The sequence below is a fragment of the Herpailurus yagouaroundi genome, unplaced genomic scaffold (assembly GCF_014898765.1).
Source record: "Herpailurus yagouaroundi ecotype Mexico unplaced genomic scaffold, PumYag 67383, whole genome shotgun sequence".
Classification (NCBI taxonomy): domain Eukaryota; kingdom Metazoa; phylum Chordata; class Mammalia; order Carnivora; family Felidae; genus Herpailurus; species Herpailurus yagouaroundi.
The window spans coordinates 377,322-395,697 of record NW_024420199.1 but is presented as its reverse complement, the minus strand read 5'-3'; the positions used below and the strand labels follow the sequence as shown (position 1 = coordinate 395,697).

At 45.8% G+C, this 18,376-nt stretch overlaps 1 protein-coding gene across 6 annotated transcripts in view; it reads left to right on the top strand.

Moving 5' to 3' along the window:
• DRP2 (dystrophin related protein 2) overlaps positions 1 to 15,731 on the top strand; it is a 30,526-nt gene extending 14,795 nt beyond the window's left edge. For 5 of the 6 annotated variants that reach the window (XM_040467229.1, XM_040467227.1, XM_040467232.1 and 2 more), the window contains 12 exons: positions 246 to 447; positions 678 to 763; positions 2,414 to 2,571; positions 2,895 to 3,061; positions 4,712 to 4,823; positions 6,083 to 6,219; positions 6,528 to 6,593; positions 6,845 to 6,910; positions 7,735 to 7,878; positions 9,525 to 9,762; positions 11,173 to 11,293; positions 11,608 to 15,731. In XM_040467229.1, the coding sequence (XP_040323163.1) occupies positions 246 to 447; positions 678 to 763; positions 2,414 to 2,571; positions 2,895 to 3,061; positions 4,712 to 4,823; positions 6,083 to 6,219; positions 6,528 to 6,593; positions 6,845 to 6,910; positions 7,735 to 7,878; positions 9,525 to 9,762; positions 11,173 to 11,293; positions 11,608 to 11,732 (1,622 nt within the window). In that variant the 3' untranslated portion in view covers positions 11,733 to 15,731. The remainder of the gene's footprint in view (positions 1 to 245; positions 448 to 677; positions 764 to 2,413; positions 2,572 to 2,894; positions 3,062 to 4,711; positions 4,824 to 6,082; positions 6,220 to 6,527; positions 6,594 to 6,844; positions 6,911 to 7,734; positions 7,879 to 9,524; positions 9,763 to 11,172; positions 11,294 to 11,607) is intronic. The other variant, XM_040467228.1, reaches the window with a different exon arrangement.
• The last annotated feature ends 2,645 nt before the right edge of the window (positions 15,732 to 18,376 follow it).

The window sequence follows — 18,376 nt, the reverse complement described above, 5'->3', positions numbered from 1 at the left end:
ACCATCTTCTTGAAACTGATGCCAAAGAACATATGGGTATATACATGTTTGGGGTTAATTTCCAGGGCCTTTCACTGCCATCCCCCTCTTCAGGATGAGGATCTTGGTGAAGGGCAATCTTGTATCATACTTATAAATGGATGGTCTGGAGATTCAGTCAAATTTGGTGATGCCAGTGGTGTTATATTCTCATGTAGTCCTAGGAGTTCTACTTTTGGCTACTCTCCCTCTCTTTTCCTTCCCAGTGGACCTGGTAACTTTAACCACAGCCCTGGAGATCTTCAATGAGCATGATCTGCAGGCCAGTGAGCAAGTGATGGATGTGGTAGAGGTCATTCACTGCCTGACGGCCTTATATGAACGGCTGGAGGAGGAAAGAGGCATCCTGGTCAATGTGCCACTCTGTGTGGACATGAGCCTCAACTGGCTCCTCAATGTTTTTGATAGGTAAGGGCCTGTACCCCCCCCCCTCCAGAAGCCTCCAGGATGAAATCCAATGGGATATCTGAAGTGGGCATTGTGAGAAGGGGTCACTCCCACAGTGGACTTGGACTTAGCTCAACTTGGGGCATGGTTGGCACAGAGCCCTGCTGGGATAAAGTCTGTCAGAGAAATTAATGCCAAGATGTTAACCCTTTACATATATTCATGTTCTCAGTCTCTTCTCTTAAACCTAGTGGTCGCAGTGGAAAGATGCGGGTGTTGTCCTTTAAGACCGGCATTGCATGCCTGTGTGGCACTGAAGTAAAGGAAAAATTGCAATGTGAGTACAACTCCAAAGTCTGAAGTGGAGTTGGGTGGAGGGAGAGGCGTGATAGGAGGAGGAAGGGTGAAAATAAGCAGAAGGTAGGTCTTATGACTCAGCAGAGCACTACTCAGGCTACATTCTAACGGTGGTCCAGGCTAATGCAAAAACCCACAACAGTCAAAGGCTAAGATGGGTCTAAGACCTGTTATTATTTCCAGTGTTACTCCAAGGATTTGGACTTCTTCTGACCTAATATAATTAGTTGACTAAGCTCTGAGTTGGCTTCCTGGGGTATCCAAGGGCCTGACTTCCTAGTGCTATTTTCCTGTGGCCTATCAGGCTCAGCCCTCCCCTAGTCTGAATCTCAAGCCATGTCACACATTCTACTAGAGACGTCCCATGTGATTACATGGGCAGGGCACAAAAATCCCCAGTATCTGGTAGGTGAATAGTATGCATTTCTGTAGTTTTTAACCTCTCTGGTTTATACTACCTTTGCTTTCCCCTCCATCCTCCATCTTCTGTATGGCTTTTTGTACTTTTCTGCAGCAGCAGTGTTAGTTGTCAAGTGCTTAATGTGTGTTGACTGTTGTGCTAAATGTGGTGAGTACAAGGTCCAATCAGACATGGTCCCTGCCTTAGGTTGTTGACAGTCCAGAGGAGGAGATAGAAGTACACAGAAAGCATTTTTGAAAGTGTTAATTAGAATAATCTGAATGGCAAAGGATATGTGCTATATCAGATCACAGAAGATGGATGACAGTGGCCTGGGAAAACTTTAAATGGAAGGAGACATAGCAAAGCATGTTCATAGCAATGATATTATTTATTTCTCCCAATATTCCTTTGAGAAGGAATGGATACTAATTATTTCTTCTCAATTTTCAAGTGAGGAAACTGCAGCATAGAGAGGTTCATGACTTATCCAAGGTCTTACAAGCTAGCCAGTAATGGACCCAGAACTAAAATCCAGGCCATATGCCTTCCACTTCTGAGTATTTTCTAAGCCGTTGGTGATGTATGAGACAGACAAGAACCGCTGAAGGAGCTTTGCTAAGATTGCGGTAGCATGGGGGTAGTTCTCACAGGGCAGATATAGCCCATGTTCGAATATAAGTACCATAGTCTATTGCACACATTAGACTATGTTCTATTAGACCATAGTCAATTAGGTGATCATCTCCTATTTGTGGATGATCCATGTCAGTGTTTGTTTCCATTTGTGTGGAGAGTTGAGAGTTTACTGTAGTGTCAGATGACATGAGCTATGTGAACAGGAGGGGACTCATGATCAGGCACACCTAAACTCCACACCCCTTCATCTTGCTTCTTGAGAATCTGTTTTCCCAGCAGTGCCATATCTGTCTGGCACTGGTCTGACATGCAGCCCGCTCTCTGTCTTCATCTCTCCCTCTCTCTCTCTCTCTGATGCTCTCTCTCTCTTTGTGTCTGTCTTGCTTTTTCTCTCTGAACACAGAGATTGCTCTTTTTATAAATCATGGGCTTCTAGAAGATCAGGGATAGATCTTTAGGTATTCCAGTTTCAAAAGTCATTAGCTAAGTCTATGTACTCTTTCCTTGTCTTCCTTTTCTTCTCCTTTTCCTCACACCATTCTCTGGCATTCCTGCATCGGGGTTGGCCATGACTTATGGTGGGGCCAGCAGACCTCTTCAGCCAAGTAGCCAATTCAGGCAGCCAGTGTGACCAGCGCCACCTCGGTGTCCTGCTTCATGAGGCTATTCAGGTGCCCCGTCAGCTGGGGGAAGTGGCAGCCTTTGGGGGCAGCAACGTGGAGCCCAGTGTCCGTAGTTGCTTCCGTTTTGTGAGTATGGGACTGGGTAGGGATGATGAAAGGGAAGGTGGGAGGAAGGGAGGGAGAACTACGAGTGAGGCTTTCAATCTGAACTACTCAGATGTAAAGGAGTTTCTTCAGAACAACAAAATAGAGGGTTCTCTGGGCTTTTAAGTCCAGAGTCCTACTGGGGAGAGTGCCAGCTCAACTAGGACAGGGCAGTAGGTGGACACCTCTGTAGAATAGGCCATAGGCCAACCCAGGCCTTGCTGGTTCTCCTGTCCCTGTGAGGGGTACCATTCTAGGAACACTTTGGGCCCCACTCATTTCCATTGGGCTTCTTGTTTCTCTAGAGCACTGGGAAGCCAGTCATTGAAGCTTCACAGTTCCTTGAGTGGGTCAACTTGGAGCCCCAATCCATGGTGTGGTTGGCTGTCCTGCATCGGGTCACCATTGCTGAGCAAGTGAAGCATCAGACCAAGTGCTCTATCTGTAGGCAGTGCCCCATCAAGGGCTTCAGGTAAGGAAAGCAATACCTGCTAGAATGATAATGTTAAATAGGCCATGTTACATATAAAATCATATATTATGAAACAATGTACATATTCCATAATTATATAATTACAGCTAATCTATGGTACGTTGTTATATGTTGTTGCAATCCTTTCTACTACTGAATGTTTAACTTTTTAGAAAATCAGAAATTATGAAATATTTTCTTTTCTTTTAGTTTATATTATGAAGTATTCCAGATTGACAAAAAAATGTATAGAAAAGTAGGGGGTGGGATGGCGAAACAGCACAGAAAGGGAAGTAGTTTGTTCATTGTCTCCCAGGGAATATTAAGTAGACATATAAGATCACCTGTGTACCAAATGATATGCTGGCAAATGGTTCACAACTGACTCCCCAGAAAGCAAAGCAAACAAACAAAAAACAAAACCTAATGTGTAGTATTTGCTAATTTCCATGATGTAAATACTCCCACTGTGGCTGATGTCCAGGTACCCACAAGAGGTTGAGAAGAGATGCATGGTTGTACACTATTTATAGCAGAGATGATAGATTTAAACAACCTCAAGTGCATAGATAATAGGAAAATAATTAGGAGGTGATGGGTTCTGGGTATGTGTTACCTTTGTTTTTAATATCATTTACTTAATGGTGAGTTTAGTAATTTTTTATAATGGTTGTATTTAACAACTGGCTTGGAAAATCCCTGAAATTTTTAACATCCACCACCAAGCTTAAGAAAGAAGGCCTTATTGCAATACATTTGAAGTTTCCCTGGTTACATTCTCCAGGCTTTCATCATAAAATGCTCAATTTTAAAACTTTTTAAAGCCTTAAGGCACTCTCTTTACAACTGCCCTGCTTTCTATAAGCAAATGAGGCACAGACGTGGAATGTGACTTGCCCAGTTTCACCGTTGGTTAGTATAGATCCAGGAATAGACGTTGGATCCTCTTGACTTCTCTAAGTCCAAGCATTTCACCATTGTGCACTACTAGGTCTGGTCTGGGGAGTTCAGCCAGGTTTTGGACCTGGATCTTATGGGCTAGTCAATATTTAGTAATAATAGAGTTATTTTTATAAACAAGTTTTGGAAATAACTTAGCCGACTTGCCCAAGGCTGGTAGAATAAATGGCCTTTGTATTGGAAGTGTAAGTTCTCCAACGTAGGCAGTGGTACCTGTTAGACTGAACCCTTTGGGGCTATTTTTGTTTAGAAAGCTGTTTGAGGGTTGATAGGGGGTGGGGGAGAGGGGAAATGGGCATAGAGGAGGGCACTTGTTGGGATGAGCACTGAGTGTTGTATGGAAACCAATTTGACAATAAATTATATTAAAAAAAAAAAAGAAAGCTATTTGACATCATGAGCTCTTTACCCCTTCCCACTTGAAACCTTTTAAAAAAGATGGTGAGGCAATGCTATTCCCCACACTTCCTAGGAGTCTGAGCATGTAATTTCATGGAGGTTTGTGGTCTTTAGACTAAGGCTAGTTATCTAGTGAGGATGAAGCCACTGTTATGTATAGGAGGTTGAGTGCATTATGACTCCATGTCCCGCCCCCTTCTAATGTGTGTGTATATATTTGGATGTTAGGGAAATGGGGAGGTCACTATGGTACATTGGATCCTCTGTCCTATCACCTCTCATCTCCCCAAGGTACCGGAGTCTGAAAGAATTTAACGTGGACATCTGCCAGACCTGCTTCTTGACAGGCAGGGCCAGCAAAGGCAACAAGCTGCACTACCCCATCATGGAGTATTACACCCCGGTATGGAGCCTCCGGGCTGGGCAGGAGGGGGAAGCAGTTCTCAGGTTCTAGGCCCTTGATCCACTTTGCCAAGCATGGACTAACTATTTTCTGCCCCTCACCCAGTTGCACTCTCTCTGTTTCTCTGTCTCTGTCTATGTCTCTCTCTTTCTCAAAAAAAAAAAAAAAAAAAAAAGGCATTCACTATTTTCCTTCAGGGAAAAGTTTCAGGAAAAAATAGAGAGAAAGGAAGTTCCCGGCAACTAGACTTCCATTGCTTATTTAATTTTTCCTACGTAATTTCCCGAATTGCTCTGTCACCTAGTCTTTACCTGCTACTTTGTCATTTCTTCCATACCTTCTAGTCAATACCAAGGTTTGTGCTCAAATTACTCAGTCTCTTGGAGGTTAGAAAGGGTATGTTCTTTACCTGGGTCCCCAGATTCCACTTGGTTTTCATTGGAAACTGTGCCCTTCATTGCCACCTGAGTCCAGGTGGGTCAGCATTCCTGAACTCCACTCGTAGAATTTCTCCTGTGCTGTATTCAGGACGCCCCATGGATACTTTCTGCCCCATGGATACTCCTGAAGTCCCAAGTATATTGCCATCTCCCCCCACTGCTTTCTCCCACCCTACCACCCCAGTTTTCAACCTGTTTCCCCAGAATCCATCCCTGTAAATCACCATCTTTTCTCCATATTCTGTTGGCACAGAAACATGTGTGACTCAGTGGGAGCGGGGAGCTTGCCCTTTATTTTTATTTTATTATCACTTGAAAATAAACATTATAGATTTGCACCCTAAGTCAGGCTCTGTGCTGACAGCTCAGAGCCTGGAGCCTGCTTTGGATTCTGTGTCTCCGTCTCTCTCTGCCCCTTCTCCACTTATGCTCTTTCAAAAATAAATAAACATTAAAAAAATAAAAATACCCTCAAAAAAAAAAAGAAAATAAACATTATAAAAATCATGCATGGAAAACTGGCTGGAGATAGAGACTGAGAATGCTGTACCTCCTGCATTAACAAATATATACTTACTGTAAAAGAGTCCAATAATATAGAGGTGTATAAAATATAAAAGTCCCCCTCTCTCCTCAGCCTTGCTCCCACTTCTCCAGTCCAACTTCCCAGAGGCAACCAGTGTTCACAGTTTCGCATTGTACCCTTCTCGACATTTTTCTGGGAGTGGGGCTAAGATTAGATTACCAGTCATGTTCCCTGCTCTAGGGGAGCACCTTCGAAGCCATTAGGGTGAGTCCCTCTGCCCTGTCTCCCCCTAGACCACATCCAGTGAGAACATGAGGGACTTTGCCACAACTTTAAAGAACAAATTCCGCTCAAAGCATTATTTCAGCAAACACCCTCAGCGAGGTTATCTGCCTGTGCAATCAGTGCTGGAGGCTGACTACAGTGAGACGTGAGTACCAGTGGGTGGGCACAGGCTGCAGGCCTTGCTGAGCTGGGGATGTGCTGTGTAGGGACTGAGTCCCACATGGGCTAGAGGAATGTTCCAAGGCAAACCTGACTAGTAACAAGGAAGTTCAGCTTGTGCCTGACAGGAATCTGGCCTGAGAAATAGATTAGAATCCAGTCTCTGTATCCTGTTCCCATCAACTCTTTCCCATCTCCCTAATTTGGTGGTAGGGGGTGGGGAGGGTTGTTGTAAGGTAACAGACTGCTCAGCTACCCATTCTTTGGCTGCCTGAGTCTGCTGCTTTCTTCTAGGCTGGCTTCTTCCCCGATGTTGCCACACGCTGACACACACTCCCGCATTGAGCATTTTGCCAGCAGGTACCACTGGGTTTGGAGGAGGGAGATTTTCAAGAGTCTAAGGGGGATGGGGTTTTCAGTCAGGGCAAAGAGAATGGAGTCAAGACCAGAGGGACATGCATAGTGGGGTATGTGGCAGCCAATGATGCCCAACACTTAAGGGCAGTTGGGGCAGCCATCAAAGCTAATGATTCCACTGTGGGATTAGAGTCTTGAGATGAAAACAGGCCCCACATCCTGCTTTCCCTTCTGTTCCTGCTCTTTCTTCCCAGGCTTGCTGAGATGGAAAGTCAAAATTGTTCCTTCTTTAATGACAGCCTGTCCCCGGATGACAGCATGTAAGTTTTCACAGCTGCTTATTTTCCAGGAATAATTTTCTTTGGGATCCCCCTGCCACAATTTGGGAAGGATATATCCTCAAGATGGTGGGGGGAGTATGGTGGCTAGGGTCCTAGAAGCCCCAAGGAAGGAAAGCTGCTTTCTGGGCACAGTATTTGGTAATAGAAGCTCTCTATTGATGGATTTGCCATCTGCCCAGGTCCGTTCCTCTTGTAAGCTCCCATCTTTCTATGCCTAGTTTTGAAGGAAGAAGAATATGCCCTCATTTAAAGTTGCAGAAATGAATCATTATCCTATGCTCAAGATGCCAAAGCCCCATCTAGTGCCACATCCTGGGGAGACATCAGGGACTTAACTGAAGTGTGACTTGAGAGATTCCCTGGTGCTATAGGTCAGAGAAGGGGCCCTTTATTCCTAGGGAGATTCCTGGCATGTTCAGGAGGCTTAGAAGCTGCTGGCCCTGATTGGGACTTAGGCAGTGAGCCCCTGGGTGGGTGAGGAAGCAAAGGAGGATATGGTCAGGGAACAGCACAGAATGGGAAATGATTTGCTCATTGTTTCCCAGGGAGCTTTAGGTAGAACCCAGAAGCCCCAGCATCCTGAAAACCCTCTCTCTTATACCCTCAACCATGACCTCTGCCATCTTATTTTTTCATCCTTCTTAAACCTGAATATATAGCCTTTCCCTTTCTATGTGACTTAGAAGTGAATCTTCCAGCATATGTATCCTGAGGCCTGAGCTGGAAGCTGAGTACTCATGCCCTGTGATGTTTCTTGGTTCAATGCCTGGCCACCTCCTTTTCCTCTCCCCACACCCATGCAGAGATGAGGACCAGTACCTGCTGCGGCACTCCAGCCCCATTACAGACCGGGAGACAGCCTTTGGACAGCAGGCTCCATGCAGCATGGCCACAGAAAGCAAGGGGGAGCTAGAGAAGATCCTGGCACACTTAGAGGATGAGAACCGGTGGGTATGGTGATGGCACAGATCTGTGTGGGTTTGAGAGTCAAACAGCTTGAATTTGAGTCTTGATGCTTCCACATCCTAGCTATGTGGCCTTAAACGAGTTACTTATATTCTGTGATCCTCCATTTCTTCATCTATAAAATAGGGATGATGATAATAGTATCTACCTCCTAGGGTCACTTGTAGAATTTCAAAGGAAATCAGGCATATAAATGTGTTAGCCAGTACCTGGATTATCATAAGGTTCAGTAAACGCTAGCTATTATAATAATTAATTGAATCCTTTGAACTCAACCCAAATATTTTCAAGTACCCAGTAGATGCAAGCAGAGAGAATGCAAACACAGAGAATTACAGAAGACAGTATTCATGTCTCTGCCCTCAAGGAATCTTCAGTGTTAGAAATGGAAAGAGGTACTTATCACTTACTGAAAGTAATAAAACAAGAGGATAGTGGCACTGCATGTAGTGTTTGAAGACTGGCAGAGGGAAGGTGAAGATTACAAGGATGACACTGATGTCCATAAAGTACGGGTGGCAGTAGGGGTCTGAGGAGGGTCCAAGCCACTTTGGGGGAATTCAGTAGAACCCAAATAATTCCTCAGAACAGTGTTTCTCAAACATTAGTGTGCATACAAGTCACTTGGGGAACTGGGTAAAATGCAGATTTTAATTCACAGGTCTGGGGTGGGGCCAGAGTTCTACATTTTTAACCAGTTCCCAGGGAGGGGCGAATGCCCATGCTGCTGGCTCACAGACTACTTGGAGTGGCAACTCCTCAGAACAGGACTGGTCTGCCAAATCTTCATTATTGGTTCAAGACAAGATAAGTAGAGAATAAGCTTTTAGAAACTTGTATAGCAATTTGACACTGCCATGTCATCCAAGCACATAATTAGTGGACTTTTCATTGAAAAAGGTATAGACCCATTTGAGTGTTGTTGAACTTGTGTGGCGTGTCATGTGTGGCATGAGCTATGTACTAGCCATACGCATTTGGACCACTCATTGGTTCACAGTGATTTGAAAACCACCCCCCACCCCCGCCCCAGGATTTTGTTACAGATAGTTTGAGAAGCACTGTATTAGATCAGCAGTGGCCTGGCCCTGGAAAACATTGGTGAGGGAATGGTTCTGTTGCAAAAGTAATGTCCCCTAAAGTAGACCATCTCTTTGGAACCTGTTTCTTGATGACTCAACATGGGTGTTCAAAGTGGGCCAAAAAGGCGGGTAGTGGAGAGAAGAGGCAAGATGGGTGGTCTTTTGTTTACATCTTCCACTGGAATCTAAAAATCTACAAATGGATTAGGTGAGTCAGTGGCCCTAATGCCTCATTTATTTGCAGACTGTGTTTCTGTCTGATTTTAAGGTCAGAATTAATCCCTGAAACAGCACATCAAAGCCCTAAGACATTTGTTATATGAAATGTCAGCTCCCTCTGCTCCAAGGCCCAAGGATGGCAGAGTAAATGACATATGTGCTGGAGAAGAAATGGATATGGCTGTTCAACCAAGAACACAGCTAGGGTGGGGGTGGGGGTGAGAGAGCAAAGGGGTTGCTCACACTGAGGTATGAGCAGACATCTGGGACCTGGACAGTCAATACTTTGTTAGGGCCATAGGTCTTAACTCCTCTGTCCTTGGCAGGATTCTCCAGGGAGAGCTGAGGCGCCTGAAGTGGCAGCATGAGGAGGCTGCTGAGGCCCCCACCCTGGCTGAGGGCTCTGCCGAGGTAGCACAGGACCACCACAATGAGGAGCTTCTGGCTGAGGCCCGGATCCTTCGGCAGCACAAGAGCCGCCTGGAGACACGCATGCAGATCCTTGAGGACCACAACAAGCAACTAGAGTCTCAGCTGCAGCGCTTAAGGGATCTGCTCCTGCAGGTGAGGCTAAAGCCTGGGAAAGGACCAGAGCAGCCCCCGAGGGGAGGAGAGGTGGAGAGCACAGCAAAGGGATGGAAAGAAAGAGCTCCTTGGCAGTGGCTGTTGGATGACTTTCTAAAGAGAACTGGGCTGACAATTAGGAAAGGTGGAGGAAGGAAGGGGCTGGTATGTCTCATTGCTTGGCCAATTCTGGATGCTCACTTCTCCAATGACACATTTGAATCTGGTATTGAAAGAACAAAGTTCAAAGAATCATCTGAAACCTTGATTTTGCTACTATGATGTTTTCTAGAAAGAAGCAGGTTTGAACGGCCAAGAAAAAGTTTTTCTGGGAAGGGAGCTCTTTGTTAATGTTTGTCCCTTTCCTCTTTGAGAAGTAGTATATGTGATATAGTGAAGCTATGGAGTCAGACAGCCCGGGGTTTGAATGTGACTCTGCCAATCATTGCCTGTCAGGTGTTAAGAGTGACTTACCCTCACTTATCCCCGGTTCCCTCATTTGTAAAACAGGGATAATAATATATCAACTTCATGGAATTGTGAGCATGTAATGAGACAGTGAATTTAAAGAATTTAGCATGATGCCAGGAATAGTAAATACTTTGTAAATGTTACTTATCACAGCTGACCTTTAAACAACACAGGTTTGAGCTATGTGGGTCCACTTATACGTGGATTTTTTTTTTACAGTACAGTAAGTGTATGCTCCCTTCCTTATGACTTTCTTTTTCTTTCTTATGACTTTCTTAATAACATTTTTATTTTCTTTAGCTGACTTTATTGTGAGAATATAATATATAATACATATATATATAACAGTTCACTATGTTATCAGTAAGTCTTCTGGTTAGCAGTAGGCTATTAGGAGTTAGGTTTTGGAGAGAATCCAAAGTTATATATGGATTTTTAACTGCACACAGGGGGGTTGGTGCCCATAACCCCTACATTGTTCAAGGGTAAACTGTATTGTCACTCTATGTACCAATACCACCCCATGCTTCTTCCCCAGATCCTCCAAGGGATAGCCTCTAGATGAATTCCTGGAGGTCTTAACGTATGATATTATATCACAAACAGAGGATCGGGTGTACAACTCTATATTTTCAGAGAGAACTGGATTTTAAATAGCTTAATTATAGCCAAGATGACAGCAAGAGACCTTTAGGTGCAATGCCATCCTTATACAAACTGGGAACCTTTGACACATGTTGTCAAAGGAAGAAGGTAACTGGTAACTAAATATTCTAAGAAGTTTCTTAAAAGGAAGAGCCACTGTTTGGGGCACTACCAAAAATTCTTAAAGTCCAAGGGCAAAGAGATGGGCATGAGGTCTCCCTTCTAAGCTCAGGAGTCTGTTAAAGTAAGGTCAGGAAAACAAAGCCATTTAAGTCTTGCCTAACCTCTTGCTAGCCACCCACCGAACCAGATGGCAATGGCTCTGCAGGCTCGTCCCTAGCTTCCTCTCCACAGCAGTCAGAAGGCAGTCACCCCCAGGAGAAGGGACAGACTACTCCAGATACTGAGGCAGCAGGTAAGTTCCTCCGGCTCCTCCCAGCCCCTTCTATGGCTTCATCCTGGCCCAGATCTTCCCAAGGCTCTGCTAGGGCTGGGACTGGTTTCTCCTCATGGCTTTGAGCTTAGCTTCGGGGATGATGGGCTTATTGATGGATTCATTTGTTTGCTTATTCTACACATGTATATTGAGCACCTTCTATGTACTAGGCATTGTGCTGGAACAACACAAATGCTGTAGGTTTGTCCTTCAGCTGGCCGCATCCCACCTCAGCCCCTTGTCCTCATCAAGGATCTCTAGTTCTCTTCCCAAATCTTTCTTTTCCAACATAGATGATGTGGGGTCAAAGAGCCAAGATGTCAGCCTGTGCTTAGAAGACATCATGGAGAAGCTCCGCCATGCCTTCCCCAGTGTGCGAAGCTCTGATGTGACTGCCAACACCCTGCTGGCCTCTTGATGGAGCCAGTTCCCCATCCTATAATCCACAGTCTTCTGGTTCTTTCTGGTCAAAGTCTTCCTTCAGCCTTCACCCAACATTTCCAGTCCCTACCAGGCCCACATTCCTCAGCCAGAGTTATTTGGGCTCTGGGCAGCAGCAGGGATCCACTAGTATGTGAAGTGGATGTGTGAGGACTGGGGGAGGAAGACGCATGATTCCTCCAATTATAGAAATGTGCCCTTTAATCCACAAGTTTGAGATTAGTCCCTTAAGTATGTCTCTGTTGCGGTCCAGGCAGATGACACTTGGAAGCCATTCAGATGGGGACAGAGAAGCTGCCTTACAGAGCTAAGCAGTGCCCATCAGCCCCTTTCCCTTCTCCATGGAATTATGGAGATAAGGAAACCCAATGACTCCAGGGTTCCAGCATTATGAACCCACAGGAGTTAGTCCTACGTTCTGGCCCAGCTCAGGGAGGCAAAAGAGTATCTCTGAGACTTCCCCCTACCCCCAAAAAAGTGCCCCTGAAAATGTCTGGGCAGCATGTGGCATACTATAGTTTGACGGCATATCTCTAGTCATCCTGATGCTACCTAGATGTTGTTTCCCCCTAGAATATCTGCAGTTCCTTCTGCCTCAGGCCCTGTCAGGCTTTCCTCAATGAGGGGGAACAATTCGTTCTGATTCCTACTTACACTTTACATTTGGAAGCATTAAAGAAATACTTAGGGCTTTGGTTTTTTCCCCAATCATCCTCTTTCCTGAAGGCTTCAGCATCCTGAGACACCAGCTGAGTTACTCTAGGAACCAGCTGAAGCCACCCTTGGCTCTTCTGGGTCTGCCCTCAGAACCCTGGGGTAGAGGCAGCAGCTTGCTCAGCAAGCAAGTCTTGCTCTACTTGGGTGAGGAAGGGGAAGCCACTCACCAGCCTAGAGGAGTGTGACTGCCCAACACTCTTGCAGGCTGTGACCCTTCTTTCTTTTAGGCTGAATCAGATGAAGTGGCTCACTGTCCCTAGCTAATCATAAGGCAGATGCGAGTGGCAACCTTAAATAGTGGCCTCTTCCTAGGAGCTACTGGCCACACATCAGGAAGCTGGCCACGTTCCACCCAGACAACAGCAAGGCCTTCCTTTGCATAAAACTGTTCTTTCTAACTCTGGAAGGTGAATCCAATCCTCAAAGGAAACTAACTCTTCCTAGGCTACATATACCATAATCCTTTTATCCAGAAACTGTTCGAAGTAGATAGCGGGGTTGGGGGGAGGGGGGTAATGGGCTTGGAAAATTTGAACAGTCAAAGCCCACTTAGGCAGTTTTCTATCAAAAGAAGCTTTATAACCTAGAGCCCCGCAATTGACTTAATTTGCCTAAGTTTATATACATATATATCTATCCTGCATACCTACTGTACATCAGTACTCCCCTGGCCTTGCTCACACATTAAATTCTAATACCTCTCAAAGTATTAATGTTCTGCCTTGCTCTTTGTTAGCCCCAGCCTCTGGTTGGACTGATAGATGCATCCTGGCTGGCCCCCCCCCCCCCCCCAGGATGTCTCTCCATTCATGTCTGGGGTAAGCTATCCTTAAGACCAAAGCCAACAGAAGCCTGTGGCCACAGTGGAATCTAATGGGAAGAGTCACTCTGTTCTCTTCACTCATTCAAAATTTCGTTCCCTTGACACCTGGGCCTTGGATGAATTTTCCTGGGCTCCCCTAAACAATGGTTCAGGTGCCAAAATAGAGCAAATGTGAGTCCTACTCGTCGCATGCAAACAAGAAGGAACAAATAGGACTTTATTGACCTTTGCCAGGCTTTGACGCAGAGAATACCCTCCAGCCCCTTCCAGGTCATAAGTCTGGCTCAGGGACTCAAAGAAAGCAGCAGTTGCCACCAAGGTCAGGAGGGTGTGAGATAGTTGGGGTGCTCTGTTATAATAAAGCAGTAGGCCAGTGGGTACAGCTTCTGGGAGGTTAGATTTATCTGCTGCAGGGGAAGGAGGGCAGCAGCTTTGATCCAGAAGCCTAGGATTACCTCCTTCTAGAATTTCCAGGGAGCACTAAGCCACAGGTCCAGGGCTAACCGCATCTGCCTTAGTGCCCATGAAGTCTCTAAATGGGAGACCTGGGTATCTGGATGTATGGTGAACAGGTTGTGGGTGGGCAACAAACACAGGGCATGGGCATCTGTCCATGGGAAGGAGGCTGTATTTGTAGGGGCATAGTTTGTAGGCAGGAATGAGGGAGAAGACATTTGCTATAGGTCAGGGAGCACAGGGTCTTTGAGGTATATCCTGCCTAAGGCTTAAGAGGGCAGATGTTATGAAACAATCTTTGACCGGGAAAGTCTTAGAAAATCCTTCCCATAGCCCCCACCTCACCCAAGAGATCTTGGGCTGCCAAGGGCCTGTGGCAACCGTGGTGGGCTAGGCATAGTAGAGAAGATGTAGATCTTGCTATGTAGGATTTGTGCTGTAGGTGGACCGACGCAGCAGGTTGAATTCTCACTAATGGGGTCACTGACACTGTGTGTGTGGTCCTGTGTGTACCTTAATGCCTGAGGTGAGTGTATCACTCAAGGGTCCAGTGACAGTCACTGCAGCATGTGTGGGCAGTTTGCCCTCAGTGAGGTAAATGGATCCTTGGGCATGGTGAATCCAAATTAGGGTGAGATTTACTGAGATGTGTTGTATGTTGTTAAGCATCTATCATGTATCATGTCTCCTAGAGGTATCTTTTTTGTGTGATGCTGCATAATTTATGGCCCTGTACTGGAGGAACGGTAAAGGGGGAGTTTTCTGGGTAGGCAGCCTAAGGAAAGCCTCTGACTTGTGAGAAGGAACATGAGTGTTTGCTGGGGTTGTTGTCAAGTAGTATCAGGGAACAGTTAGGACTGATAGGCGATTTATTCTCGACAGGATTTGGCAGAGGCCAAAAAGCTGTTATGAAGGTGCCTCTGCTCAAATTGAGAGCAGAGCAGGGTCATGTTGACTGGGAACTTGTTAAAAAAGGCTGACTGGCTGCAGAACATCAAGCTGTTTGTTGGATGGTTCCCTAAAGAGGGCCCTACCCAGGAGGATACATGCCCTCCCCTCCAGAATGGCAAGGCTGAAATCAAGGCTCTCAAGTGCCCATTTCTATCAAGGCCCAAACTTTAAAAATATTTCTCTGTAGAGAAACCTGTTTGAGTTTCTCATACTCCAGGAACTGGGCTGGCAGGCCACAGTAATGAGAAACCCTGACGTCAGGCAGAGGCCAATGCTGGGAGATAGACGTTTTCCCTCCAGGTTAATTTTGAGGAATACCCATGCTGCCTGAGGTGTGTGTTTGGAATCTGGGCTCCATGTCCAGCTTCATGCTAGAACATTCCTGGAACACACATTCTCAATGGCCAACTTGAGGCCTCTGAGACCGTTTCAGGCCAAGAATCTCATTAAAGTTCCGCTTGCATAGGTGACAGCTAGCCAAGAAAGTAAGCTACCTTAAGGTGAACAGTCCTGGGAGAGAAACTGGGGGGCCCTACCCCCGGGCTGTGGAGACTGAGCTGCTCAGCTGGGCAGCTCAATCTCTGGGCCTCCCTGCCAAAATCTGGCCCTGGGAACAAAGGAATACTTCAGCTCTTTCTTACTCTTTTAACACCAACGGCTGTGGGAGAGGGAAAGGCTCAAGGCCAGGAATCAGCTCCCAGCCTCCATCTCATCCCACAGCGGCTGCATTTGCGGGCATGGGGGGGTGGGTGGCTGCTGAATGTCCTTGCTATCTCCAGGGCAGTATTGGGTCCCAGAGTGGAGCTTGCTATGCTGTTTGCTGGCTGCAACAACTGGTCTCAGGAATGGAAGTTGGGGAAGGGATTTGGGGCAGGGGGGAGGTGGCCAGGGTGGCACACAGGTCTAGAAATGGGACAAAGTGGGTGGGGCTGGGAACAAATTGGTTAACTTTGCCACTCACTGTGGTGCTTTTCCCCTTTCCCTTGAATTCTGCTTTGAAAAGAATAAATTTGTATTTGTTTACTTTGGTTCTTCTGGTTATACTCTGACTCTTGGGTGTGGGAAGAGAGGGTGGGCCAAGAAGCCACAGGGATACTGTAAAACATGGGCTACCAGATGAGTTCAACACCTGCTGGACAAAACAAAAACCAACCCACCTGCACTAGCCCCATCCACTACTGTTACCTGGATTGGTTACCTCTCAAGATCCTATACAAATTAGCCAGTTATCCCCTCATGGGACGAGCTTTCTATACCAATGGTTCTTAAGTAACCATCCTCATCAATCTGAGGGAGTTTTCACCAGCCTGAAGCAATGTGAGAAAAATCAGGACAATGCAGTGACTTTCCATAAAGATACATTTACTCAATTTAAAGGTCTATATTTTATTATCGGCATATAATTTTTTGGAGTGTGAAAATGTCCCTGTAACTGGGGCAAAGAAACTATGGCAGGTTTTTTTTAATGCCATTTTTCTAGCAAAATAAGACCCTGGGAGTCCCTCTTCCCCAACACCAATTTTTCTTTTCTCAACAATCTATAACACCACTGTCCAATAGAAATATAATGAGAGCCACATGCACAATTTTCTAGCAGCCATATTTAAAAAATAAACAGGTGAATGGGGAGCTTGGGTGCCTCAGTCGGTTGGGCATCTCACTTCGGCTCAGGTCATGATCTCGCTGCTCATGGGTTCAAGCCCCACAATGGGCTCTGTACTGACAGCTCAGAGCCTGGAGCCTGCTTCGGATACTGTGTCTCCCTCTCTCTCTGCCCCTCCCCCACTTGCATTCTCTCTCTCTCTCTCTCTCTCTCTCAAAAATAAACATTAAAATTTTTTTTAAATACATAAAAATGAAAAAATAAATAAACAGGTGAGGAGCACATGGGTGGCCCAGTCAGTTAAGCATCTGACTTCTCAGGTCATGATCTTGTGGTTCATGAGTTCGAGCCCCACATCGGGCTCTCTGCTGTCAGCATGGAACCTGCTTCCGATCCTGTCCTCCCCCTCTCTGCCCCTCCCCCACTCTCTCTCAAAACATAAACTTAAAAAATATATCAAATAAAAATAAACAGGTGATATTAACTTTAACATTTAACCCAGTATATCCAAAACATCATTTCAACATGAAATCAGTATACAATGAGATATTTTATATTCCTTTTTTAAAACTAAGTCTTAGAAATTGTCAAACAGGCTGACAGATTCAGCTGGAAAGAAACAAGAGACCCACACAGATCCAATTTACTACTCATAGAAGCCAAAGCAAGATCAGCAATGGTATCACCTCCTTGCATCCCTTGTTCCACAGGTTGCCACTGAAACAAAAGGGGCCCAAGGACATGCAACATGGATAGTGGGACATCCTATTTTTATGGCCTCCAGCTGTACACTTTGGGGGTGGTACGGCAGGCAGAAAGTCCTATGCTTAACCTAAATGAGGGAGGCAGATGAGGAACTGCCTCCCAGAAGCCTCCCTCGAGACAGGGAGGTGAGAAATGGTCTTGTAGTGACTTCTCATGAGACTATCTTCCCATGTTTCTGGAGGATCACAGGGCATTCTGCCAAGGCCTGGGTCAGCCTGCAGTTGAGCCTGCCTACATGGCCTATGCTAATAGTACAAGGTCAGCAGGGCACCAGTTACCCTACAGAAACCCAGTGTGTATTTTACACTTACTGCACATCTCAGCTCCAGCTAGCCAAATGTCAAGTGCTCAAAACCCACATGTGGCTAGTTGATACCATATTGGACAGCACAGGTCTGTAATATATAAAATTTAAAATCACTGGGCTGTAGAAAAAGAAAACTTCATGAGGTATCACTGTGTGTGTGTGTGTGTGTGTGTGTGTGTTGGGGTGAGGTGGGGAGTTAGGGTGGCAGTAAGCCTTGGGTGACTGGAAGGCAGTGGGGAAGCAGTTACCCTGGTTTACAATGAGATGTGGCAGCAGAGGGAATGCAAGGCCACTGCAGACGCATGGACTCACCCTTGCCCCTTCCTGTTGTCTTCCCTTCCATCCTGTCTCTCAGCAGAGTTCTGGCTGCTCTTGGGCTGTAGTATTGGATAGAGGCTGAACTAGGGCTCTTCTACCTCTATCACCTCTAGATGCCACCTGTGGCATATATGCCACCCTCACTAGCCTCAGTCTCTCCAGCCATGTCCCCAGGATGCTTTGTTATCTGTTTCTGCTCCAGCCCCCTGCCTTCCTTTTTTTTTAAGTTTATTTTATTTTGAGAGAGAGAGAAAGCACGAGCAGGGGAGGGGCAAAGAGAGAGTGAGAGAGAATCCCAAGCAGGCTCTGTGCCATCAGCAAAGAGCCTGATGTAGGACTTGAACTCACGAACCATGAGATCACAACCTGAGCCAAAACCAAGAGTTGGGTGCTTAACCGACTGAGCCACCCAGGTGGCCCCCTCTGCCTTCCTTCATCTGTAAAGGGCTATCTTCTTTTCAAACCTTGCCTCTTCCCCCACACCTTCTGCCTCTAACAGTCCCTTTCTCCCACTTCCCTTTCTTCTCATCTTTTAAAGCCTGAATTTCTGAAAAAAAAATCTTTTTTTATATATCATCTTGGTTTTCAAGCTGTCTTCTAGCTTTTTTCCTAATATTAACTTCATTTTGTTTGCCCTTAACATATCTTCCTTAGTCCCGCTTCTTCCCTGCATTTGCCCCC